Source organism: Verticillium nonalfalfae (assembly GCF_003724135.2).
Source record: "Verticillium nonalfalfae strain VnAa140/NRRL 66861 chromosome Unknown scaffold_73, whole genome shotgun sequence".
Lineage (NCBI taxonomy): Eukaryota > Fungi > Ascomycota > Sordariomycetes > Glomerellales > Plectosphaerellaceae > Verticillium > Verticillium nonalfalfae.
In genome coordinates, this window is record NW_021167298.1 from 62,808 (window position 1) to 86,609 (window position 23,802).

General features: G+C 54.2%; 8 protein-coding genes across 8 annotated transcripts; 3 read left to right on the top strand and 5 right to left on the bottom strand.

Moving 5' to 3' along the window:
• Window positions 1-249: 249 nt before the first annotated feature.
• On the bottom strand, window positions 250-1,498 carry D7B24_008334 (uncharacterized protein; the record flags this gene model as incomplete). The annotated part of the gene is made up of 5 exons (XM_028642422.1): window positions 250-490; window positions 544-680; window positions 743-1,018; window positions 1,084-1,419; window positions 1,496-1,498. The coding sequence occupies 5 exons, from the start codon at window positions 1,496-1,498 to the stop codon at window positions 250-252; spliced, it is 993 nt and encodes a 330-aa protein (XP_028493783.1).
• Window positions 1,499-3,155: 1,657 nt separating this feature from the next.
• On the bottom strand, window positions 3,156-4,379 carry D7B24_008335 (uncharacterized protein; the record flags this gene model as incomplete). The annotated part of the gene is made up of 6 exons (XM_028642423.1): window positions 3,156-3,205; window positions 3,262-3,380; window positions 3,437-3,648; window positions 3,712-3,811; window positions 3,871-3,927; window positions 4,294-4,379. The coding sequence occupies 6 exons, from the start codon at window positions 4,377-4,379 to the stop codon at window positions 3,156-3,158; spliced, it is 624 nt and encodes a 207-aa protein (XP_028493784.1).
• A 723-nt stretch (window positions 4,380-5,102) lies between these two features.
• Window positions 5,103-7,345, bottom strand: SAC6 (fimbrin; the record flags this gene model as incomplete). Its single annotated transcript, XM_028642424.1, has 5 exons — window positions 5,103-5,134; window positions 5,200-6,185; window positions 6,241-6,938; window positions 7,026-7,236; window positions 7,323-7,345. 5 exons carry the CDS (start codon window positions 7,343-7,345, stop codon window positions 5,103-5,105), a joined length of 1,950 nt encoding a protein of 649 aa, XP_028493785.1.
• A 1,409-nt stretch (window positions 7,346-8,754) lies between these two features.
• Window positions 8,755-9,646, top strand: D7B24_008337 (uncharacterized protein; the record flags this gene model as incomplete). Its single annotated transcript, XM_028642425.1, has 2 exons — window positions 8,755-8,882; window positions 9,004-9,646. The coding sequence occupies 2 exons, from the start codon at window positions 8,755-8,757 to the stop codon at window positions 9,644-9,646; spliced, it is 771 nt and encodes a 256-aa protein (XP_028493786.1).
• A 27-nt stretch (window positions 9,647-9,673) lies between these two features.
• D7B24_008338 (uncharacterized protein) lies at window positions 9,674-13,018 on the bottom strand (the record flags this gene model as incomplete). The annotated part of the gene is made up of 6 exons (XM_028642426.1): window positions 9,674-9,812; window positions 9,883-10,683; window positions 10,747-11,161; window positions 11,215-11,447; window positions 11,509-12,698; window positions 12,764-13,018. 6 exons carry the CDS (start codon window positions 13,016-13,018, stop codon window positions 9,674-9,676), a joined length of 3,033 nt encoding a protein of 1,010 aa, XP_028493787.1.
• Window positions 13,019-14,429: 1,411 nt separating this feature from the next.
• On the top strand, window positions 14,430-18,995 carry D7B24_008339 (uncharacterized protein; the record flags this gene model as incomplete). The annotated part of the gene is made up of 4 exons (XM_028642427.1): window positions 14,430-14,515; window positions 14,569-14,680; window positions 14,758-14,907; window positions 14,973-18,995. 4 exons carry the CDS (start codon window positions 14,430-14,432, stop codon window positions 18,993-18,995), a joined length of 4,371 nt encoding a protein of 1,456 aa, XP_028493788.1.
• A 954-nt stretch (window positions 18,996-19,949) lies between these two features.
• D7B24_008340 (uncharacterized protein) lies at window positions 19,950-21,066 on the top strand (the record flags this gene model as incomplete). Its single annotated transcript, XM_028642428.1, has 7 exons — window positions 19,950-20,127; window positions 20,172-20,307; window positions 20,398-20,513; window positions 20,575-20,680; window positions 20,740-20,857; window positions 20,929-20,973; window positions 21,046-21,066. 7 exons carry the CDS (start codon window positions 19,950-19,952, stop codon window positions 21,064-21,066), a joined length of 720 nt encoding a protein of 239 aa, XP_028493789.1.
• Window positions 21,067-21,327: 261 nt separating this feature from the next.
• Window positions 21,328-23,333, bottom strand: D7B24_008341 (uncharacterized protein; the record flags this gene model as incomplete). The annotated part of the gene is made up of 3 exons (XM_028642429.1): window positions 21,328-21,978; window positions 22,035-22,547; window positions 23,199-23,333. 3 exons carry the CDS (start codon window positions 23,331-23,333, stop codon window positions 21,328-21,330), a joined length of 1,299 nt encoding a protein of 432 aa, XP_028493790.1.
• Between the last annotated feature and the right edge of the window lie 469 nt (window positions 23,334-23,802).

Below are 23,802 nucleotides of genomic sequence, written 5' to 3' on the forward strand. Positions count from 1 at the left end.
GTAGCATAAACTACCTACATGCAACAAGGTTCCATGGCATCAAGATGCTCCAACCTCCAACATGTATACAAGTATTGACTTCTTCCTTCCTCGAAAGACAAGCATTTGAGTAGTCTTAAGATAGATGCTGTGGTGGCACTCATATGCAGAAGATTCTGAACATTCAACTTCTCTTGATTGCACCAGCCGAGTTCATGATCGCTACCGTCTACCATTTGTACAATATCAAAGCACTAAGCCGTCTCAAACTCAAATGATGACCTCTTCGGCTCCCGGGTTCAAAGACACGAGGAAGTCTCGGGACAGCTCGAAGCTCAACCAACTTGACGCCATACTGGGCGCCACCTTCAACAAGTTCGGCACGATGCCTTTGTAGAGACCTTTGATACCCTCCTGCGCGAGAATGACCTTGACGGCGTCTGTGACGCCTTTGTATTGGTACCCCATACCAGACATGGTGTTTATTTGGAAACGCCTTCGTAGAACGTCGCTAGCAGGGGTTAGATAACAAAGACTTGATGGCGTTGTGAGGTGAGGACTTACAATGGATATGTGCACGTCTGCGCAACAGCGCCAGAGATTGCACCAGCCAACAATTTCCTCACTGCGCTCGGGTTTTGCTCTCCTTCAGGTGTGAGATACGTCCGCACTATCTCATACGTCATGAAGTTGAGCCCGACCTGTACAAGAACTCTCAGTCAGCTGCAATGCTCGGGAACAGGTCTGTGCCTTGGACACTCACATATGGCGCCACGCCGGCAACTGTAGGTGTGATGCCTCTGTATAGGGCAGCCATACCGCCCTCGGTTTTGTACATTGACTTCAGGGTGGACCACATGCCGGGCAAGTGGTCTGGTCGTGCCCCAAGCTCGGCGAACGAGGCAGATTGGATAGAAAGGCGGGTTCGGACGATGTCGAGCGGGTATGTGAAGAAGACCGACGTGATGCCAGCCGCACCGCCGCAAATGAGGCGTGTTAAGGATGAGAGATCGGCGCCTGGGGAGGCTTCAAATATGTTCTTGACGGCTTCTTGTCAGCATGCACGGATCGGGAGGGCAAGGAGGCTAGACGTCGCAACTATACCCTCTTGTAAAAGTTGTAGCTGCCGAATTGCACAGCAGAATACGGGACAATACGGATGCAGTTGGTTCCATTGCCGCGCATGAAACCTCGCCATCCTTCCTCAACCCACATCTTCTTGAGGCCCTGGCCGACAGACAACTTGTACGCATCTCGGCCAGCGCTCTGGATCTGGAAGAGGATCTTGAGCCGCTCCAACGGGGAGACGACAGTTCTCGACACAGCACCGGCCACACCGCCGGCGCAAAAGGCCGCGACGACGGGTTGTGATATCGTTTCGTAGAATTGTGTAGTGCGGTCCACGGGCGCGACCCGGGCTTCAGCGATCTCGGTTTCGGACTGGGGAAACAAAGAATGAGAGCCATATTCATTCGCAAACAGGTCTGGCCATTCCAGTACAGGGTCGTCAACTTACCATGACGGCTAACGAAGAGAAATCTCGTTTCGAGCCTTTCGCAGCGCAAAGAATGATACTAGCTGCGAAGGGCCTATAACAAGGAAATAATAGGTGCGGTCTTGCGTAATAATGCAATTGCTATCATCGGATAGAGATCAATATAAGTGTGGCGGGATTGTATTCGTAGAGGAGAGACAGAGGGAGCTTGGCTAGCTTGTATGGCGTTATAGGTATCTGGACTGTCGGTAGGGCGACATAGTCGGGTGGTTCGTGGCAGCTTGTGGATGTGTTTAAAGCACAGTTCTGCGCCGCATGCTCCGTTGGTCGAGTGATGATCGAATCAATTAAGACGGCCGCACCTCGCAGCTGGTGAATGAGCCGGAGAGTAGTCAGGGCGAAGCTCCGTGAATGCTCGTGGACAAAAAGCTAAGCTGTGTAGTCGGTTCCTCCGTAGGAGCTAGGTTAGTCTCGTTGATACTATGAGACAGCGCGAAGGAGTCCAATTTGTGGTGATACAGGCGAAAGTGTTCGTAGGTCGCAGCCTCAGAAGACGCAGTCGCAAATGACAATGGCCGGTGTGCCCCCGCAGAATAGGCCGGCAAGCTGCTCGAGGATCATGGGTAGACGTTGGTGTCGGGAGAATGGGGAACGAGTTGTCGGCCAAACTAGGGGAGGTTTGACGCAAGATCGAACCCGCCCGCTGGCTGCGGTCACAAGCCGCTGCCATGGCCGTGACCTCAATAGTGGAGGTGCTTTGGGGTACGCTGGTGGGCTTCTGCCAATGAGTGGCCAAGCAAGGCTTGGCAGCTTGGACAGGATGGTCCTTAGAGTGGGTCGTCCTCCAGCGAACGAGGCCCTGAACCGCCCGAAGCCGTCCTGTAACGCCAGCACCAGCTGGGTCACTCCCCTCTTGGCTGCCTCCAACGCATCAGGCACTCATTCTCCAGGGGGGACCACAAGTTCAGCGAGTCACTGGATCACGAACCTCTGCAGCTTGCACATGGATGGAAAATCGCTGGAAACAACGGTGGCACGCCAGAGGACTAAGGACATACATCAGAAGAGGGATGTGCACGAATCCAATCAGCCGTCATACGGTACTAAGACTCGTTCTCAAGCAATATGGTAATTGTCTAGTAAGTCACAGCTAATTCATTGGTCACAGGGTGTGATCAGCTGGAGCCGTGGTGGTCTCGGATGGAAAGACACCATGTCCTTGAGCAGCTGGTGCCAGTTCTGCAACGGAGGGCTTCATGTTAATAAGGAATTGACCTACATCCACTACCTAATCTACAAAAGTGTTCGTAACCGATTGTCCGATATTGGGAAGACCCTGGGTCTGCTGAAGTGAGGTGAGCTTGTGCGCCAAAGGTAGAGGGCTCCTGTCCGGTTTTGTCGTCGTGCTTCGAATGGTTGTTCCGCCGGCTCCGCAGGTCCAAGAGGGGAGGATCGGTCGCTCGGTCGTTCGGGTTCTGGGAGGGCGTAGAAGAAGATATCGGAAGAGGGGGGGTGGGAGATGGAGCAAAGGTTCGGGCGCATCGAGACTAGAAAATCCATTGAAGGTAAGGGAAAGTTTTGGCAGACTCGGAACAACTTGGAGAAAAGGGAAATCAAAAGCCTGCGCCCAACAGCCGTTTTGGATCGCTCATGAAGAGCTGCGACTTGCCAGTATACTTCACTACTCCGCAACGTCCAGGTCGTCGTGGACGGGAGGTGGACTGTCGATGGCTGCGGGCACCGTCAGCAAAGCTGCTTGCTTGCGAGTGTGAGGGGTGAGAACGTACGTTTACGGTCGTCGCCATTGGCGCCGCTGTCGCGGCGGTCCCGGTCGTCACGGTCGTCCTTGGCGTCACGGTCGTCCTTCACGTCACGATCGTCCTTAGCGTCGCGGGGGCTGTCGCCACTACACCAGTTAGTATCGCTGAGCAAGACGGTCGGTTGAAGGGTCTCTGATCATACCGTCGGTCAGGGCTACGAGATCGGTCGCGGCGGCTGTCGCGGTCGTAGTCGCGGTCACGGCGGTCTTCCTTTCGAGGGGGAGGCGAGTAGTCGCGCGTGCTGCGGCGGGGAGAGGGCGACCGTCCACGACGGGGTGAGGAGCGTCTGGGGGCGCGCTCACGATCGCGACCGGAATCGAACCGCCAAGAGGCAGAAGGAGGTGTGCGGGCCCACTGTGAAGCAGGTCAGTTGGCGCTGCAATGATAGAGGTGTGAAACACAGTTTGAAATACTGACCTCGATCTTCAGAACATCGTCACGTCCGATGCGCTTGTTGTGCATCTCGTGGTAGGCATCGTCGGAATCACGACGATCCTCGTACTCAACAAAGGCAAAACTATATGAGAGTTGTTGTTAGAATGCGGACCTCAAGAAAGATGTTCGACAACTACTTACAGTCTGCTCGAGGCGGATCGGGGTGCTGGGATATCGCATCGAACCAATCGTCCATAGCTGTTAAAATAAGTTCATGTTAGTGACTTCAAACAAGGTGGGTTTCAGGAGGGCAACGACATGTGCCACCGTTAATCCAAACGATAGATGCGCTGAGCATGCCAGTCGCTGGCAGTCGGCGCAACAAAAGTTGCCTGTCGAGACGGAATCGAGGCGGGATGAACGGTGGGAGGAGGGCGGCGCAAGGCTGAACGACAGCCAGTGGCGTTGGATACGGGGAGAGCGAGTGACGACGACGACGACGAGGATCAAGGAGGGAGGACGGTCGAAGACTCGGAAGGATCGCGCGCAGGAGGCAGGTAGGTGGAGGTAGAGGAGGGCGGAGGCATCGACAACGTAAGGCTGATTGATTGCAGTTGGACATACCGTTCGAACTCGTAGGCAAGGTCGCGAGCACGAGTACCATGGCTGAAGCCGGTGACGTACAACGTGGTTCCGCCGCCGCGCGACATGGTTGTAGTGTTGGCGGAATGCGCGGAAACAAAGAAGAAGAAGCGCGTATGTATCGTACTTTCAATTGGATGGCTGAGAAGAATGCCGCGACGAGTGTTCTCGATTGGCAGGCACAGGTGATAAAAACAAGAGATGCGCGTTGACCACAGGATTGGGGGGAGGATAGGTGCCTCTGGTTGCATGCGTCAAAAGTTTTGGGAATCCGTCAGCCAACAGCTATCACGCTTATGTAATACTGATCGATCTGTGACGACACCAACACCAGGTGCAGCCACAGCCGGCATCCTTGAGGTTGTGCATATTTCTCACATTCTATCAAGATGCATCGTTACCGCCAACGAGAATGTAAGCAGTTAGTTCAAGTATTCCCGATTTCGGGATTTTGTCTCTTGATCTCGATACCTACGATGGTCTAACGAAGACGACACAGTGGCAGAATTGAAAAGCAGCCGAGTTGCGCTTTGTGGATTGAACCGGGATGACCTCATATTGATCACACCACACACTGTAAGCACAGAAAGTAAGTTGATAGGTGATTCGTTTTACGCATGTAGAACAAGAACTCGTAGAACCTTCCAGAGCGCAATGCTGGCTGGTGACAAGACGGCGCTGAGACCCCCACCCATCACCGGCAAATGACGCCGATCAATCGAGTCCATAACATTCGCATGGCAGCATCGCTTGGCCGAGCGCGTCTGCACATTTACCCCTCCAATCGCGATCTACATCCTTTCCGATGTTGCCATCAAAGAGCCTAAAGGGCATAGGTTAGCTTGCATGTTACAACACGAGGGCTTGGCTTTTTCCTATTTTTCTTACCGATAAAGGTGGTGACAAGTCGGCTGCGGACCTGGCAAATGTCCTCCGGCACCAGCCAAATGGTGGCTCCCATCTTTCGAGCAATGCTGATGCTGAGCTTGGCGTTGAGGTACGCATCGTCATCGGTGTGGCCCGGCGTCACGAGGTCGTAGTCCACATAGCTGCTCTTCATGCCATTGAGGACATCTAGAAGGAAGATGCCGGTGCCGATCGATGGGTCTTTGAAAGATCGAATGGCCGAGTTCCTGCCGCCCTTCTTTGACATTTCGTTGGCCCAGCGTACCATCTCGGAGTCTGTAATTTCCCTCTTCCCTAGGCGCTGCGCAAGCGCAGACAGGGTCAGGGTAATGTCCTTGCGCATCAGCTGCCAAACGAGGCCGAGGGTAAGGGTTCTTTGACCGTCGGTGATGTCGGCCCCTTGAATACCGACAAGGGAGAACCCGTTTTGCTTGCCAAGTTCGATCGCATAGTTGGTATTCTCCACAGCCTTGAACCTCGACACCTCGCCGCCGTGCGCGGGGCGCTTGTTCACGTGTCGCTGGTTCACCGAGCCCTTGATGACCTTGTCGTAGGCCTGGAGCAGGATGGTTCCGTCCCTCAGGTCGTCGAAGAAAGACTGAACGGCGGGCTGGACATCCAGACTGTTGAGCCACAAGGTGAAGACACGAGCTTCGCGCTCACCCTCAGCATCGAAATCCTCGACCTCGAGCTTCTCCTCCTCGGTAATGGGGTCGAGGCAAGGGTGGTTGTTGAAAAGGTTCGCGACGAAAGCCAGGTTAAGCTTGGGGTTGCCGGCCACGAGCGACGTCGGAGTCAAAAACTTGCGGCATCCCATCTTGTCAGCATTCTCGAGAACCTGCTCGGCCCTCTGCAGGAGATCATTGGTCTGCAGTGGCGCGCGCGTGTTGCCGTACTCGGATCCGATCTGGGCGAGCAGAACAGTATAGTTCTCGCCGTCCTTGATATCGCTGGAGAAGTTGTTCACCCTGGGACGTGTTAGTTGATGCCACAGATCACTCTTCATGATGGAGGAAAGCACACCTTCTCGGCCAGTTAGCCGCCTTCAGGTGGTAGTTGACCCAGCGCAGAAGGATCTGCTCAGGGGGCAGCCTGAGGAACTGCTCGAGAGTTTCGTCCTCCTCGAGAAGTCGGTAAAGCTCGGGGTGCAACTTGATATCAATCTTGCCAAGCAGACCACGACGGATGATCTGCCAGATGAGACCGAGAATCAAGTGTTCGCGGCCCTCAATGATATCACCACTGCCAATATTGACGACGGAACAGCCGATACCCTTGGCAGATTCAATGACGATGTTGTTGTTCTCGGTCTTGTGGAAGGCATTGAGGGTCTTGATCTTCCTTCCCGGCAAGTTGAGAACACGCTCATCAATGGTGTCCGGCACGCTGTCGTTGATCAGCTTGGCGAGGACAAGACCGTCCTTGCAGTCGTCAAACATCTCGAACGTGTCGGTGGGGAAGGGAAGTCGGCTGCCGAGATCAGGGTCGCCCGCGAGGACGGCATTGATGTGACGAGTGAACTCGGTGCGCTCATCCTCGTTAATGGTGTGCGTGACGTTGGCATTGGAACCCTGGACGTGGATCTTGCCGGCGTTAGAGGCGGCACGCGCGCGTCCACCTCCGCCGGTGGCCTGCGCGACAATGCTCGCGGCGGCACCCGGCGCGGGGCCGGTCGACATGCGCTTTTGCGCGGGCGAGGAGTCACGTAGCTTGGCGATGAGCTTTACGAATCCATCACCTTGTCAGCTTCTGCGCAGAGCACTAAGGAACTTTCTCGGCACAGAGGGGGGGGGGGGGATGAAACGTACACCGACGTAATCCTCGAGCTCCACACGCCGTGAGGAGTCGAGATCGACCTCCTTCAGCGCTTGTCGCACAACGTCATACGGCTGACGCTCACTGGCTTGCGTCGCCTTGATGGCTGTGGCCTCATCAATGTAGCCCTTGTCGTCGACATCGAGTTTACGGAAGGCGTCAGTCAGACCGAAGATCTGATCTTGCGGGAATTGAGGATACTTCCTGTGCGCGAAAGGGGTCAGCGCCGGAAGAATGAGGCAGTGGGTTCCAGGGTGTTTCTCCAGCCAGAGAAGAGAGCGCCCACAAACCTCTGAAGTTTCAAGACATTCATCGTGGCAGCGTGGGGTTTGCCCCTGTCTCCGAAGAACAGAAGAGGACAAGACTGCTTCACCACAGGTTGGGGGGGTTCGCAAAACAGCAGAAAGGGGGGTTACGGAGGTGCTCCTTGTCGTGTGGAGGTTAGGCGGGCTTGCCAAAGCGACCCTGGGCTGTTGCGATGCGTCGGGTCGCGGGTGATTCTGTGAGAAAACGGGTCGTCAGGTACTCATGCGACGGCGGGCAGTCAAGAGGGCCCCGTCTTAATATGAGTGTGTTAGCAGTCGTGTCAGGCAGCGCAAAACGAATGCGAAGTTGGCAGGCAGTCCGAGCTGGGCTGAGTAGGTCTACAGAGCAAGCTGGGCTGGGCTGGCTGGGCGTTGGCGGGGGCGGGGATGCGTGGACTGATGTAATGCACCGAACTTTTGACCCCACTTCTGACCGGGACGGTTGCTTGATGCCTGTCGACCTTTTGGATCACGCTCGACGCAACGTCGAGGTACCTGAAAGGTATGTCGCACCTTTGCATCTCATTTGTCGCCGACAAGAGAGCACCCTCGAGTGTTCTCCAATGCATCACCGAACAGCTAAGCTGGCTGGCGGTGCTCCAGCGCGGCAGGCAGGCACCTCGGACTCGCTAGCCATGTACCTCTCTCCTCGCGTCCTCTGTGGAGATTCTGTAGAGGCTTTTGGTCCCTGAGAGCTCGGATAGCTCGGGCCACTACGAGCCTGACTGCGCCAGCGTCAGGCATGCCCATTTCCGGTGCTGGGCTTACCCATTTCCCTTCTTTTCCAGGCAACCCTCGCCTCGTGCATTCCAGAGCAGCACACGTGCGGCAGAGATAGGTACCTTGCATCGACACAACGTTGACGTGGCTTTGAGCAGGCGATCCTAGGCCAGGTACCTGTTGTCTACATCTGTGGGCAGCCACACGGCCTACGTCACCAGCAACGCAAGCCCCGTGCGTTCCATCAGGTATACCTTTTCTTGCAGCCTACCTGCCTGCCTGTAGCGGGCCCCAAGGATCAACGGCGGTCTCACTGTCTACTTGTGCTCGGTGTTGTGCATCTACGCGGCAAGCTAGCCAACCAAGTGCAAGTTTTGAGAGATGCTTGCTCGGATGGACGACTTGCGCAGTGAAGGACATCGCTACAGACGTCGACATACCGGCGGAACAGGTTAAGCTGTGTCCCACTTTTTTTGACCAGATCTGCTGTATTTGCCCCTCCATGCTTGGTTGTTGTCGCCTCCGAGGAGTCTAAAGAAAATGCTGAACCTGCACCCAAAGTACTTCACAACTCCAGAGACAACACATCCACAGTACTTCCAAACCCTATTTCCGTAGCTGATTCGGGCTCTGAACTGCCGCCTATCCATCAAATCTAACAGTCGAGTTGAGTCAAAAAAAAAAACGAACACCGACCATGTCCTATCACTGCAAGGAATGCAGCGACCCTCTGGTCCTCGAGTTGGGACCAGACAGCGACGGAGAGGAAGAGGCAACGACTGTTCCGGATGATCTCGAACTCCGCTGCGGCTGTCATTTTCACTGGTAAGGGAACCGGGGGGAGGAGGGGTGGGGAGGAGGGATGGGGAGGAGTTTCCCTTTATTTCTCATTCATTTCTTGTCGTCGCCTAGTTGTTATCGACTCAATCGCTGACAGGGCCTACAGGCAATGTCTTATGGATAAATCGTCCGAAGTGGCCATATCACTCAAGTGCCCCTCATGCCAGACGCACCTTGCCACCAACGAGGCTGGTCCTTCGGCAACGAACCAGATCGTGCTTGCGTCCTCGGGTTCCGTCATTCTGGCCCGCTATGTCAATGAGGGTGGCATCGAGGACAACCTCGACATTCTCCCCACGGTGACGGAGGAAGCCTATCTCGTAGCGCACCCCGAGGCAAGGCCCGCACGTGCTTATCACGTTATGTGCTCCGAGGGCGACGCGACTGGCATTGTTGAGCTGCTCCACGATGCCAGCGCGGAGCTCGGTGGCGACACGGTTCAACTGGGTCACCTGATCCGCTACCGTGATCCCCTTAACAACAACAAGAGTGGTCTGCACTTGGCCGTGGAGAAAGGTCGAGAAGAGGTCTTGTGGCTTCTTCTCTGGCTCGCCTCGTCACTGCCAACAGAGAGCTTCCCGGAATCTGCACAAACCGTTGCCAAGGCAGCACACATCGGCCGCCTTGACACTTCTGGTGACGATATCAGGTCTTTGCAGAGCGATGGAGGAAAGTCAGCATATGATATCGCGCAGAGAATGCCTGATCAATGGGGTGTCATTAACGATTTGGGTGTCTTGCGCCCATGATAAAGTTGCTAGCTGGTCCAAGGGCTCTTATCGAGATCCCGATTTCTTGGAGTCTCTCGACTTGCTAGACAGCAGCTGCGACAAAATAAAGTGATTGACGTCCTCGTCTGCCCAATACCCCATGTGTGATGCAATGGTGTTGATAGGGTTGAAATCCAGAACACTCCTGCATCAAGTTAGCGCAGTTCTCTCCTATACATCGTCGACTAGGCACCGCATTGAGATGTACGACTTACTCCTGGATGCTGTAGTCAACTCTGGCGTTGCGATTTAACGCGCGGATCTTCATGTCTTCGTGGCGCAACTTGCGTGCCTTTTGATCCCAGCCGACCCGGTCCTCAGCTGCAAGGCCTTCGTCGGGGACCCCTTGCGTAAACTTCTCCTGAAACTTCGAGTACAACGTCTCAAGCTCGTCATCAATCAGCGTAGGGTCGTTGCCACTCATACTTGCCCGAGCATCATCACCGGCAGGCGACGCCAGCTGATTCTTTCGCTCGTTGGTTTTCTGACCCAACTTCGAAGCATTCGTTATCGCATCTACCTCAGAAGCTGCTGCTCCTTGTAGCGAGCTGTTGGCCGCTCGCCCTTGTTCTGACGCAGAGTTCATTTTTGCGACATCGTCGCTGGTGAGGCCAAGGCTGCGGTTCAGGAGGTTGCTTGCGATTCCGGCGCTTAGACTCGACCAGAGACCACTGACGCTTTGTCCGACCTTCGCACCAATGCCAGTCAAGCCTTGCGGAGCCACGTTGCCAAATATGCCTTTTTTGGTGTATGGGAGCACCTGTGGTTTCAGGCTTGACATCGACGTCGATATCAACGGCTCAAGGCGGTAGCTGATGGGGTCAGAAGGGTGGAAGATGTTGTAAAGCTGCGCAACCTTCGGTGACGACACTGAAAAGGGAAGACCGGTCACTTGCGATACTCTTTCGCCAGCAGATGCATCGGCTCTGACCGACAGGAACGGATCATCGACGTCATCGGGGTTCAGAGGGCTTTCAGAGGGGAGAGAGTCCGCAAGGTGTCGAGCGGCAACGGTCCTGTTTGTAATGGTTAGTCTCTTCACGCATTGCCGGTCAAGTATAGCTCAGTCTTGTTCCTACCGTCCCTTAAGCATCTGGAACAACCCGACTGGGGACCCCAGACAGTAAAAGTCCTCAACATCAAACTCAAATTGAAGATCGTGCCTCTTTTTTGGCAACTCTTGATTGTCTTTTGCTGGCCAGAAGCGTAGAGGATTGGCGAGCTTGTCTGATGCGGGAGTAGCCTCCTTCTGTCGGCAAAGTATGTCGAACATGATGGCCGAACCGAGCGAATGACCCATGATGTGAACTTTGCCTTTGAAACCCGGGTTTCTCTTCATGAACAGCTTATGAATCCGGTTTGATTCTTGTAAAACGATCTCGGATATCTGTTCCCGATATGCGCTCTGGTAGAGCAAGACGTCCAAGGCCAAGTCAGAAATGAGGGATCGCGCAAAGGCCACACCCTCGATTGTGATATCGTCAAGTGAGGGGTCTACCAGTCATCAGTACACGGAGCGTGGGTCCAGAAACCAAAGTCAGACGTACACTCATCTTCCTCGTTGCTTGCATCAGCCAGATCGCGTTCGCCCTTCTTTTCGCGCTTCTTGGGGAAATCTAGCAAATGTCTCCAGCAGACTGGTAGGACTTGGACCCGGCAGTTCTTGAACCCGTCACCAAGTTCTCCATTGAGAGCGCGAAGATCTACCGAATTAGCATACGTTGTTTTCATGACCTTGCGCATGACATTGACGTCGTGAACAAAGTTTAAGCTTTCCATCCTATTGGCAGTCGTTAGTCGTTCTGCAAGAATCACTCAGATGATTGCTGGAAATGACAAACTTCATTCCCAAAAGCTGGCCTATCCCATGCGTCACCAGACACAGGTGTTCGATGTCGCGACCTTGGGTTTCATTGGCGAGCCCAGTGTAATCGTCTTGTATTTCCTGTTCAGCCTGTCGTCTCATGGCCTCTTCTTTCTCTTCAGCGTTGCCAGTATCCCCCATCAGCGACGACAGTTGCCTTTGGAGGTGAGTCTCTCTGAACTGCTGATCATTGCGAATTTCACCGGTTTCTGTATCGCGCCGACCGGGACCAGTGGACGGCGGGGCTGATCTTCTCTTGAGTCTGCGTTGTTCTTTCTCGTCCAGATCTACAGATGTCTCGGTGCTTGTCTGCTTCGCTGGCCGCTGGTCCGCCGTGCTCTTTGTCTCAGCATTCTTGGCGAGATCTGACCAACCGCGGACTAGTTTAATACCGCTCATGTAACCACCACCAGAGAATCGCTCATACATGGTAGATGTGACCCATGACAGCATAGTGTCGGAGGACAACCATGCCGTGCTCGAGTCTTGATATGTGGCGATACTGTTCATGTGAGTGCCGAACAACCTATGTGACTGAGGTTGGCCCAGGGGGCCAGGAATGGGCGTCTGCGCAGACGTCGCAGGCACATCGGACTTTGCGGAGCCTATGGATGCGTCTCCAGAAACCGCCGTCGACGGCATGCTAACGGTTTCCTTCTTTTTGTCATCTTGAGCCACCTTGGGCTTAGGATAAAGCCAGGGCTTGATTTTGAGGAAGCCATCTTCCAGTTGAGACGCCAAGTTCTCCTCACACGGACGAAGCGTTGAGCCTTCCTGGTAGAACCACGTCCCACGTCGAACATCATACACGGGGCCAATCCAGTACACTGGCGAAAGCTCTCTCTGCTCAATATTTACGTCAAACAAGTAGTCCTCGTTGACGGGCACGTTTGTCGTGGTCTTGGGCAATTTTCCAGCGGATGCATCTGTCGTAGTGTCTGAGTGGGCTTCACGGAGTATATTTTCTGGCTTCTTTGGGCTCGGAGACGAGCTTTGCGAGCCCGATTTTGTCGAACTGCGCTCGCTCTTTTCGAGTAGAGCCTGGTAGGCGGCTTCGATGGCTCGCGAGTCAGAAGAAGAGAACTGGACGTATTTCTTGGGCTGCTGGGGTGGTTTGGAACCGTCGGCGTGCTTAGATGAGGCATATCTGGCCTTTCTCTTGGGTATCTGGAGAGTTTCTCGACAATTAATACTCGAACGCATGAGGCGGCAACGGAGGAGAATCGACGCACGTCAACGGCATGGAACCAGAGGACTTTCAAAGGGGGGCAATCCGAGGGATAGCTCTTCGTGCTGCAGCCGTATAGATGGGTAGTGCTGTGGTCGCCAGCGACCGATCCTGTGCCTTTGACGAACGGCTGCTGGACAGGAATGTCCTTAGGTGTGGGAGTTGTGCTGCGGCTGTTGGCGGCCCAAGGGTTGATGGAATCGACTGCAGAGGAGAGGTATGACTTCTCAAGTCTCTTGTCGGCACCACCAGGGGCCATGGTGGTTGCTATTCCTGAGGGCCATGCAGCAAGTGAGTCCCGGAGGGGAGAGCCGAGGCACCGTGAAGCTGCAGATCGAAGCCAGGGAAGATGCCGTCCCCTCGGTCGCCGACGCAATGTCAACAACAGCGCCAACGTGGCTGCGGTATGAAAACCCGCCAGACAAGGTGGAACAAACAGACGCCACACGGCGTAATGGGGAGCCGAATGAAAGGACCGTGAACGATGGCCGAGGATGCCTCAGTTGTGCTCAATGACCAAGTTGGTGAGGTTGGTGTGTCGTGGACTTGATCACCAGGCATCAATAGTATGGGAGTGCCTTGATCCCCTGACGTCAAGCGCCGTGTGGGCATGTGATAGGATCCCGTTGGAGGGCAGGACGTGGCTTCAGGGCCGCTGGCACCACCCCCACCATCCGGGAGAGGGGGCCGCCTGCTTGGCTCATGTCCCTGGCATGCCACCCTACCTCTCTGTGTTAGGTGCTTGCTTGCCTACCTTACCTACCTTACCTTACCTTACCTTACGTGCAATGCCTCTAGCCAGGCGGCAGGGAGCGAGGCGCGTGACATGCATGGAGACTGGAGCAAAAGAAGAGCAGCAATGTCGATTGCACCTGAGCTAGGTACCTATCTACAACGGAGAAGTACCTAAGGCACCTACCTGGAACGACTACCCACCCGTTCACCTGGCAAGCATGTAATTGTCTTGAGAGCCATGAAACTCGAGAAGCTGCAAACGTACTGAAATTGAATCTACCCTTGCAGAAACATGCACAACGAAAGAAACACTGACAAGCAGCAACAACCGTGCAGGAGCACATTGGGCCCTATCCTGTACGCAAGAGCGACAGAGTGAGAAGCTCCGAGTGTGGTCAACCCTCTGATGATCAATTGAAGCGGGACTTCGAGAATGAAGAACAAAAGAATTCTCAGGTTGGACTGATCAACATGACATGCATGTACCTGAGCTGTCCCTGCCTGTCGACGCCCACCCATGTCAGCGCCATTATCCACCACACACGCACGGGGACTAGGTTGGATGGTGGGGCACGAGCTCTTCCCGTCGCGATGTTTCCTCTGAAGCCTTTCACCCCACCCGCCGTGTCAAAATTTCCCCCATCAACGATTTGCGACAGTCCACCACACGACGACACCCAGTCACTCAGCAACGCACCGAATATCTCTCTGGCAGACATAGAGAGCCGAACAATCACATTGGCCCCGAGTGACGACTTTGTTCTGTGCCTGAGGGATACGTCATGCCCGAGCCACCCACTCGCATCCCCAAGTCCGCCACAGATCGGTAGACAGGCGCATTGCGCTAGCGACCGCAAAGCCAACTCCCTCAGCCTACGGCATCCGTCCTCTGCCCGCGACAACTGCTGCTACACACACCTTGGAACGTCTGTACCATGGCTACCGCGACACTTGCCCCTGTGAAGTCCCAGCTGGTGGACAATCTGCCCAAGCGGTTCCAGGGCATCAAGTTTGGCATCCAGTATGACTCCCACCACCCCTCTTCGCATCATCGCCAGCTGACCGTAGCGATAGATCCAACCAGGACATTGCCAACCAGGCCGTCCTGGAAGTTTCCGACCGTCTTCTCTACGATGTCGACAACAACAGAGCCCCTTTCCAACATGGTCCGCTAGACCCGCGTTTGGTGAGCTTTCTCCCACTCACAATGCGCCATCACTGGGCCGCCTGCGATGGGCAACCGCTGACTGACTAAATGTGCAGGGAACCTCTAGCAAGATCGGCAAGTGCGACACATGCCAGGAATCACTACAGAATTGTACCGGTCACTTTGGCCATGTCAGACTGCCCCTGCCTGCCTTTCACATTGGCTATCTCGGCTTCGTCAGGACCATTCTGCAGGACATTTGCAAAGTAAGGCTGCCTCTTGCCAGACCCCCTTCCTCCCTCCAATTCCAAGTCTGACTGAAATTCTCCAGGACTGCAGCCGTATACTGTTGACCGAACCCGAGCGCCGAGCTTTCCTGAAAGAGCTGAGGCGGCCATTTATTGACAACCTCCGTCGCACGCAAATCTGCAAGAAGATCAACGAGCAATGCAGGAAGACGAAAACATGCCACTACTGCGGATCCATAAACGGTCAGATTCGGAAGGTCGGCGTGCTCAAACTAGTTCACGATAAGTTTGTTGCCTACAACAAGTCGACATCAATGAAGAAAGTCCCGCCGGAAAGCAAGATTGCCTTTGATGCGTCTTTCGATGAGGCGAAAAAGCAGAACCCAGACCTCGACAAGCATCTTCGCAAGGCCATGGAAGACCTGAACCCGCTCAGGGTCCTCAACCTTTTCAAGACCATCAGCCCCACGGATTGCGAGCTGCTCGGCCTGGACCCTGTCGAAGGACGCCCTGAAATGTTCATCTGGCAATTCTTGCCCGCTCCTCCCGTCTGCATTCGACCCTCCGTCGCTCAGGATAACGCAAGCACGGAAGACGACTTGACCACTAAACTTGCCGATATCGTATGGATCAGTGGCATGATTCGACTTGCTCTTCAGAAAGGCTCCCCTGTCCAGACCATCATGGAGCAATGGGAGTACTTGCAGCTGCAAATTGCCATGTACGTCAACAGCGATGTGCCGGGTCTCCAGCAACCAGGTTTTGGCAAGACGGTGCGCGGTTTTTGTCAAAGACTGAAGGGCAAACAAGGCCGTTTCCGAGGCAATTTGTCCGGCAAGCGTGTAGACTTTTCTGGCAGAACCGTCATCTCACCAGACCCGAACCTTGGCATCACGCAGGTCGCCATCCCAATTCTTGTCGCCAAAAACCTCACGTATCCGGAAAGGGTGAATGATTACAGCCTGAAGAAACTTCGAAAATGTGTTCAGAATGGCCCAGATGTCTGGCCTGGTGCGCAGCAGGTCATCAAGAGCGATGAGGGTGGGTACAAGATATCACTGAAATTCGGCAACAGGAGACAAGTGGCTCGCGATCTGAAAGTCGGCGACGTGGTTGAGCGTCACATTGAGGACAACGACATCGTACTCTTCAATCGGCAGCCTTCGCTCCACAAACTCAGTATCATGAGTCACTTGGTCAAGGTTCGACCCTGGCGAACCTTCCGTCTGAACGAGTGTGTTTGCACGCCATACAATGCCGATTTTGACGGCGACGAAATGAACCTCCATGTTCCTCAGACTGAAGAGGCTCGTGCAGAGGCCATCAACCTGATGGGTGTCAAGCACAACCTTGCGACCCCAAAGAACGGAGAACCCATCATTGCGGCGACGCAGGATTTCATCACAGCGGCTTACTTGCTGAGTGGCAAGGATAGGTTCTTCGACCGCAAAACCTTTACGTACATTGTCATGCATATGATGGACGGCATCACACATCTTGATCTTCCGCCTCCAGCGATTCTCAAGCCGCAAGCACTGTGGACCGGCAAGCAGGTCTTCAGCATGATGCTACGACCGAACAAGGAGTGTCAAGTCAAGATCAACCTTGACGCGAAGTGTCGAGAATACAAGGCTAAGCCCGGGCAGTGTCCTGACATGGACCCGGAAGATGCCTGGCTGGTGATTCGCAACTCCGAGGTCATGTGCGGCAGGATGGATAAGTCGACAGTCGGAGGTGGAAAGAAGGACTCTGTGTTCTATGTCATCCTCCGAGATTTCGGTCCCGATGAGGCCGTCACCGCCATGAACCGCTTGGCCAAGCTGTGTGCTAGGCAACTGACCAATCGAGGTTTCTCGATTGGTGTAGGCGATGTCTTCCCTACTGAACAGCTATTGGTGAAGAAGAAGAAGTTGATTGAAGACGCAAACATTCAGGTTGATGAGCTGATCAACACTTACAAGAAGGGGAAACTCGAGAAGGCCACGGGCTGCAACATGGAACAGACGCTTGAAAATTCCATTTCGGGCCTGCTGAGCAAAGTCCGAACCCAAGCAGGAGCTCAATGTATTCAGACTCTCAGCCGGAACAACGCCCCTCTGGTCATGGCCAAGTCTGGGTCCAAAGGTAGTGAGATCAACGTGGCTCAGATGGTGGCTGTCGTCGGCCAACAAATTATCGGCGGCTCCCGTGTGGCGGATGGCTTCCAGGACCGATCCCTGCCTCACTTTCACAAGAACGCACCCCAGCCTCCCTCCAAGGGATTCGTGGGAAACAGCTTCTATTCTGGACTCCTGCCCACCGAGTTCATATTTCACGCCATGTCCGGACGTGAAGGTCTCGTCGATACAGCCGTCAAAACGGCTGAAACGGGATACATGTCCCGTAGGTTAATGAAGTCGCTCGAGGATCTTTCCACGAGATACGATGATACGGTGCGAACTTCTGGCGGAGGTATTGTTCAGTTCCAATTTGGTGCGGATAAGCTTGATCCCGTCGACATGGAGGGTTCGGCAAAGCCTGTTCACTTCGATCGAACGTGGTCGCATGCGGAGAACTTGACATGGAGCAACACCGACCCTGCACTGCTGCCGAACGAGATTCTTAGCTTCTGCGACAGCATGTTATCTCATGAGCGCTCTCGCTACCCCAGACGCGATCTGGTGGGGCAGGGATACCTTGAGTATGACAACACAGAAGATCGCTACACAGATGAGCACGAGGGTGCGAGAGACTTCTTGAGATCAGTCGAGCAATACGTCGCGGGCCGCGCAGCCAAGCTGACTAGGATTCTGCAACTCACCGGCTTGACATCCGACCCTCTCGGCGCGCACATGGAGATCGATTTGATCGATGAGGAGCAAAAGGCAAAGAAAGCCTACGCAGACCGTGTCGCCAAGGTGTCGGAGAACACTCTGAAACTCTTTATCAAGTTATGTCTCGAAAAATACAAGAAGGCTCACGTCGAGCCTGGCCACGCTGTCGGAGCTGTTGGCGCTCAGTCTATTGGTGAGCCAGGCACACAAATGACACTGAAGACGTTCCATTTCGCAGGTGTCGCCGGTATGAGTATTACTCAGGGTGTGCCGCGTATCAAGGAAATCATCAACGCGTCTAAACTCATTAGTACGCCGGTCATCAAATGCCCGCTCGTGCAAAACAAAGAGATGAGGGCGGCACGAATCGTCAAGGCCCGAATTGAGAAGACGTATGTCTCCGACATTCTGAGTTACATCGAGGATGAGTGGATGGCCAATGCCGGCAACGTCGTTCTGCAAATCGACATGGATGCCTTGTCAGACATGCAACTGGGCATTGGCATTCACGACGTAGCCGAGGCGATTTGCAGGCACAGAAAGCTCAAAGTCCAGCGCGGCGATTTGCACATCGGCCAGAGCAGGATCGAGATCAGGGTGCGAGTTGACGAGAACGCCGCCGCTAAAAGAACCAAGGCCAAGGGCTCGGAAGAACAGGCGGACTTGCTGGTTCGCGCCAATTATCTCCGCCGTCTAGTCCCGTTCGTTGCCATTTCAGGTTATCCGGACGCGACGCGAGCGATCATTCAGACGTCGGAGCACGATACTCACACCGTCTTGGTCGAAGGCTATGGTCTGCGCGCCTGCATGAACACCGAAGGTGTTGACGGCACCAAGACCTCGACCAACAACGTCATGGAAGCTCGAGATATCCTGGGCATTGAAGCAGCAAGAAGCACCATCGCGCATGAGATTGGCGAGGTCATGGGTGACATGGACATTGATCCTCGGCATATGCAGCTCCTAGCCGACGTCATGACGTACAAGGGCGAGGTCCTCGGTATCACACGATTCGGACTTTCCAAGATGAGAGACAGTGTTCTCCAGCTGGCTTCGTTCGAGAAGACGCCTGATCATCTCTTTGACGCCGCTGCGGGCATGAAGACGGACAAGATTGAAGGTGTCAGTGAGTGCATCATCATGGGCCAGACCATGACCGTCGGAACTGGTGCTTTCCATGTTGTGCGTCGTCTAGCCCTTCAGTCAGGCGATATTTCCGAGCGACCTGCTCTCTTCGAGGACGCGTGGACGGAGGAGACAAACAAACGGCGGCAGGAGAGGAAAAGGCATTGAGGCTGACAAAAGAAAAAGTCATACTATGTGTGGATAAGACGGCACCGGCGCTTGTGGGAGTTGGTAATCACTGTAACGCTTCATGAATGGGAACCATTTAATCCAAGGCACGGCTTGTATCACACGCTTTGTTTTTACATTAAGCTGACGGCTTTTCGAAGATCGGCAGCTCCGTATAGAGCGTGTGTACAGTGACAGGCTGACATTCGTTGACTCCTTGCTGGCCTCCGCCACTGGAAAGCATCATCCTTCGACATGTTTGGCTTGCGACTCTGTTGATCCCCAGTGTCGGGCCGGTATCCAGACAATAACCCGACCGAAAGGACGGTTCATGCTCTCACATTATACTCAGTCAAGTCCCAGCTCGCGCTCCTTCTGGTAGGCAATATAAATCACAGGTCGTCGTCCACTCATACCATGCTGATTGCTATTGCCTCCGTCTTGGTCACTGACGCAGTGCAACCTTAGGGTTCGGGTTGTAAGTATCTCGTTGAAACATCGACCTGCAAGACATAGCACTTGGCGTGCCTGATGTCAGTCGGCAGTGCAGGGCAATCCCCGTCGAGGGGGGGCTCTCTTCTCGCGTCCTGCCGCTTGTGGCAGTTTTGTGCCGTGTACGGGAAGCCAGGCTCCGGCCGGGTGACACCCGTCGTGGTCTTTAGCCATAGTATTGCAATATGCGCCGGTCTCATCATGACCCCCCCCTCCCCCATGTGTGGGGAGATCACAGCGTTTATCTACGAATGGAATGAGAGAAGTATGGGGAACGGCCTTGGCCATGTCGGCAATGATTTCCGCCACCATCGCATTTGCTGTGCAAGGTCACTTGTCGAGAAGGTTGTTCTGTTTATATAAAGATACCAGGTTCAACTACGGATTGTGAATCCTCTCCCATCGCTCCATTTCCTGCTTCGCAATCCACATACCGCAAACTTCGCTGCCCTCAAAAGCACCATGAAGCTTTCCTCCATTGCTGCCGTCGTCGGCCTGGCCGTGTCGCAGGCGTCCGGCCATTACATCTTCCAGCAATTCGCTGTTGGTTCCACCAGATATGGTGTCTATGAGGGAATCCGACAGAACACCAATCAAAACCATCCCGTCACTGGTAATGAGAGGTCTCTCGCCGTCTTTGGTGAGCTCCCTTGAAGACCGTGGCACCGTTGACGCAGGTCGCAGATCTTGCCTCGCCCGATCTCCGTTGTAACGTCGGAGGTGCCTCCGGAGCCCAAACCTCCGTGATCGACGTCAAGCCTGGCGATACGTTCTCCTTCACCCTCGACACGGCCGTCTACCACCAGGGCCCGATCTCCTTGTATGTATCCGCGCGTGGGGCGTGTCTTTTGCAGCCCAGGCAAATCGCTTGGTAGGAATATCCATATCATGTGCGCTAATGCTGGCACAGCTTCTTGTCAAAAGCGCCGAGTTCCGTTCGCGCCTATGACGGCTCCGGAAAGTGGCTCAAGTTCAAGGATATTGGACCGACGTTCAGTAATGGCCAGCCTACGTGGCCCCTTCGACGTAAGTTTCGCAGCCCAAGGCAATGCTCTTTTTCCTGGCTGATGGTGTTGATTCTGTACAGAGACGTATGAAGGGCAGATCCCAACATGCTTGCCGAACGGAGAGTACCTCCTCAGGGTGAGCCAACTGGGCATTCATAACCCGTGGCCAGCTGGTATCCCGCAGTTGTAGGTTTTCGCATATTATCCACTGTCCACATAGGAGCTTGGCGACTAATCAACCTCAGCTACACGAGCTGCGCGCAGATTAGAGTGACTGGTAGCTCTGCCGACGCGGGGAGATTCAACCCCACGTTGGACATTCCTGGTGCTTTCAAGGAGACTGATCCGGGATACACGGCTAATGTGAGTCGTGCCTCTCACTGTGTTGTCGCAATTGGCAACCGCTACGGCATTCGTACTGAAACCAAAGATAGATTTACCAGGGCATCAGCTCGTACGAGGTCCCGGGAGGAAAGCCTGTGAGTTATTTGACGCAACATAGTTATGAACTTGCATGCTGATTGGCGTAGTGGACATGCTAGGTGCCGTAGTACTTCATGGGCAATGGCTAGGTGCTTCGGAGGCACTTTCAGGATATGTCAGTATGGTTCGCCTATACTTGGAACATTTTCTAAGATGCCCTAAGGACCAAGGCCTTGGTCCAGGTTTGCCGCTTGGGTGGTACATGGGAGGTGCGAACATTGAGGCTTCAGGTGGCTCACCAATTGGCAATAGTCTACAGCGAACCCAATTCTCAAGCTGAGAATTCATGGTATCATCTGGTAAAGACGCCATCATGGTGCATTATACACCATTCTATGCTTGCGTCGCAGTTATGCACTATTGCCGAAGAATCGGGTGATCTTCTGGTTCGGCTGCTTGTCTGGTTGTACCACTCTGCCTTTCTTATTGCTAGTGGCGCTAATCTTCGAAGGCCGCGAAGGCCGAGGCAACGACTTGACAGGCGTTTTCATTGGTGGCTTCTCATCCTCGAGATCATCAGATGCGGCCCTCTTGGGGAGGGCTTTTGGGCCGTCATCAGCTGTCATGACAATGTTCGGCTGCTTTTGCGGCGAGACCTGTGCCTTGGATGCGGTATGATCATCAGTCTCGTTTAGTTCGGCGTCCCTCTTGATGCTCGCTTTTTTCGTCTTCTCCTTCTTCTCGGCGTTGGCGAAGAAGTTGGCGATATTGGCTTTGTTCTCTTTGCTGTCGATGGGAATGATGAATGATGGGGAGTTGTTTCCCACCTTGCCAACCTCTTTGGAGACGGGATAGCAATCGAGCTTTCCAGTAAACGGCTTAAGCAGCGCCTGTAATTCGCCTGACCACTCGTGTCTTCCAGGGTCCAGCCACGTCTTCAGGTCTTCGGAGCCCGGTTCGAGTATCACAGGCATACGATCGTGGAGGAACTTGAGCTGCTTGTTGCTGTCCGTCGTGATGATGGTGTAGGTGTAATGATCGTGATCTGAGTCTGTGTTCCGCTGTCAGCGGCCAATGGTCTGAAACATCGGTAGGACAACGAGCCTTCATAACGAACACAATCCCATAATCCTGCAAAGCACATGAGCTGGCCATCCGTTCGTTTGACGTGATGCGGCATCTTCTCCTTGCCGTGCTTCAGCCATTCATAGAACCCTTGCGCAAGCACGATACACCTCTTTCGGGCTTTCATGGTGCTCCACATGCCACCTGCTGTACTCAGCGAATCGTCACGGCAGTTGATGGTCTTCATCATCGATCCATAGTCGGGGTTCCTCTTGGTCCAGAATGGAATGAGTCCCCATTTCATCGACTGCAGCTTATATCTCACGGTCGATTTTTCATGCGTGGAGATTGCGTCCACTACCTCCTCTTGCGCCTGGCCTGAGGTGTGCTTGTCCTCTTGCTGGTACCCGGCGCCGCGGGCAGATGTGTCTGCGCGGTACACAATGCCATGATAGCCCGGTGCAAAGTTGTAGCTCTGCCGCGGCGACTCATCACCCTCGTCGGGCGGCGCGTCGTCAACAGGCATGTTTTCGTCTTGAAGCATCCGGCGGATCTGGGATGGACTCTGTGAGAGCATGCACGTCAGTAAGCAAGACGATGTAGGATTCGGCCGTGACTGAGGCGGAAAACTGACCAGATTAAGGGCATAACGACCACACATGACTGTTACGATTGATTTCGATGACTGGTTTATGCACTACGCCCACTACGTTCCTGGTAGCTTGGAAATTGATGCTGTTGTGAAGGCAATCAGACGTGAACCGTGATTGTCGTCATGGACTGTTGGATGAGATGGGGGCAACTGGTGGGGGTGGTTCCGTGGGGAAAGCATGTGGGGGTTCGATGGGGGAGCAAGCAGTTGAAGCTGGAGTCAGGGTAGATCAATGTGTTACGCCTCCACATGGTCGTACATTCTTGGGATTCCTCTCACTAGCTCGATTCTGGCATCGTCCAACAATTGCCTGCAACGTCTAGTTCTCTTGTTTCTCTTTGACATATATTGATGAGAACGTTGTTGAGTCCCAACAACGATGGGCTGATTCTACGATCTCGGACCTCCGCAGCCGATGACCCATGTACATGTAGTTCGACACCTTTCCTTCTCTGTGCTTTACTGTCTTCACGAAGCTGGCGTGCGAGCACATTGGCTGATATTGGTCTAGGCAAGCTCTTCCGTAGCGACGCCACGTTGGATGGCTGCTGTTGCTCACCATACCTTGGCAAACACGTGTATGGACCTTCCGGGGATGCCGTGTTTAGCAGCTTCGTCTTCGGCAGAGGCGTCGACTGATAGCTCGATGATTCGAGACCTCAATGGACTCTCAGTGGTACCTCTACGCAGAATCCACATATCTTCAGCCCTTGCGTCGCACCATTCATGCCTGCCTCTATCACCATTGTTTCCCACCCAGGGCTCTCCGTACGTTCACGAGTCAACGTGAGGCAGCGTTGGCTCCAGAGACGAAGGCCAGTCGATGGACCGCAACCACTGTTCGCGTGATTTCACCCCTGTGCGAAGCTCCAGCGGTGTCGGCGTCTTTTGCCCTTGAGCTGCCTATCTCTACTCAGAAGCCACGAAAGATCAGCCAACGCGAGATCTTCGCGCCCAGACCGCTCACAGACCGCCCCATGCTGCACCTTGTAAGTATATTGATCACCAACCTCGAGCTTGCCTCCGGCTGTGCGATCCTATTTGCTTCGCCTCCCTCTTCCGATTCTTATCGAGTCAAGATCCCAGCGCGCCATCACCGCAGTTGATCAGTTCAGCAGCCGCGAGCACCCAAAGGTCCTGACCGGAAAAGAAGCATCCTCCATCCTGT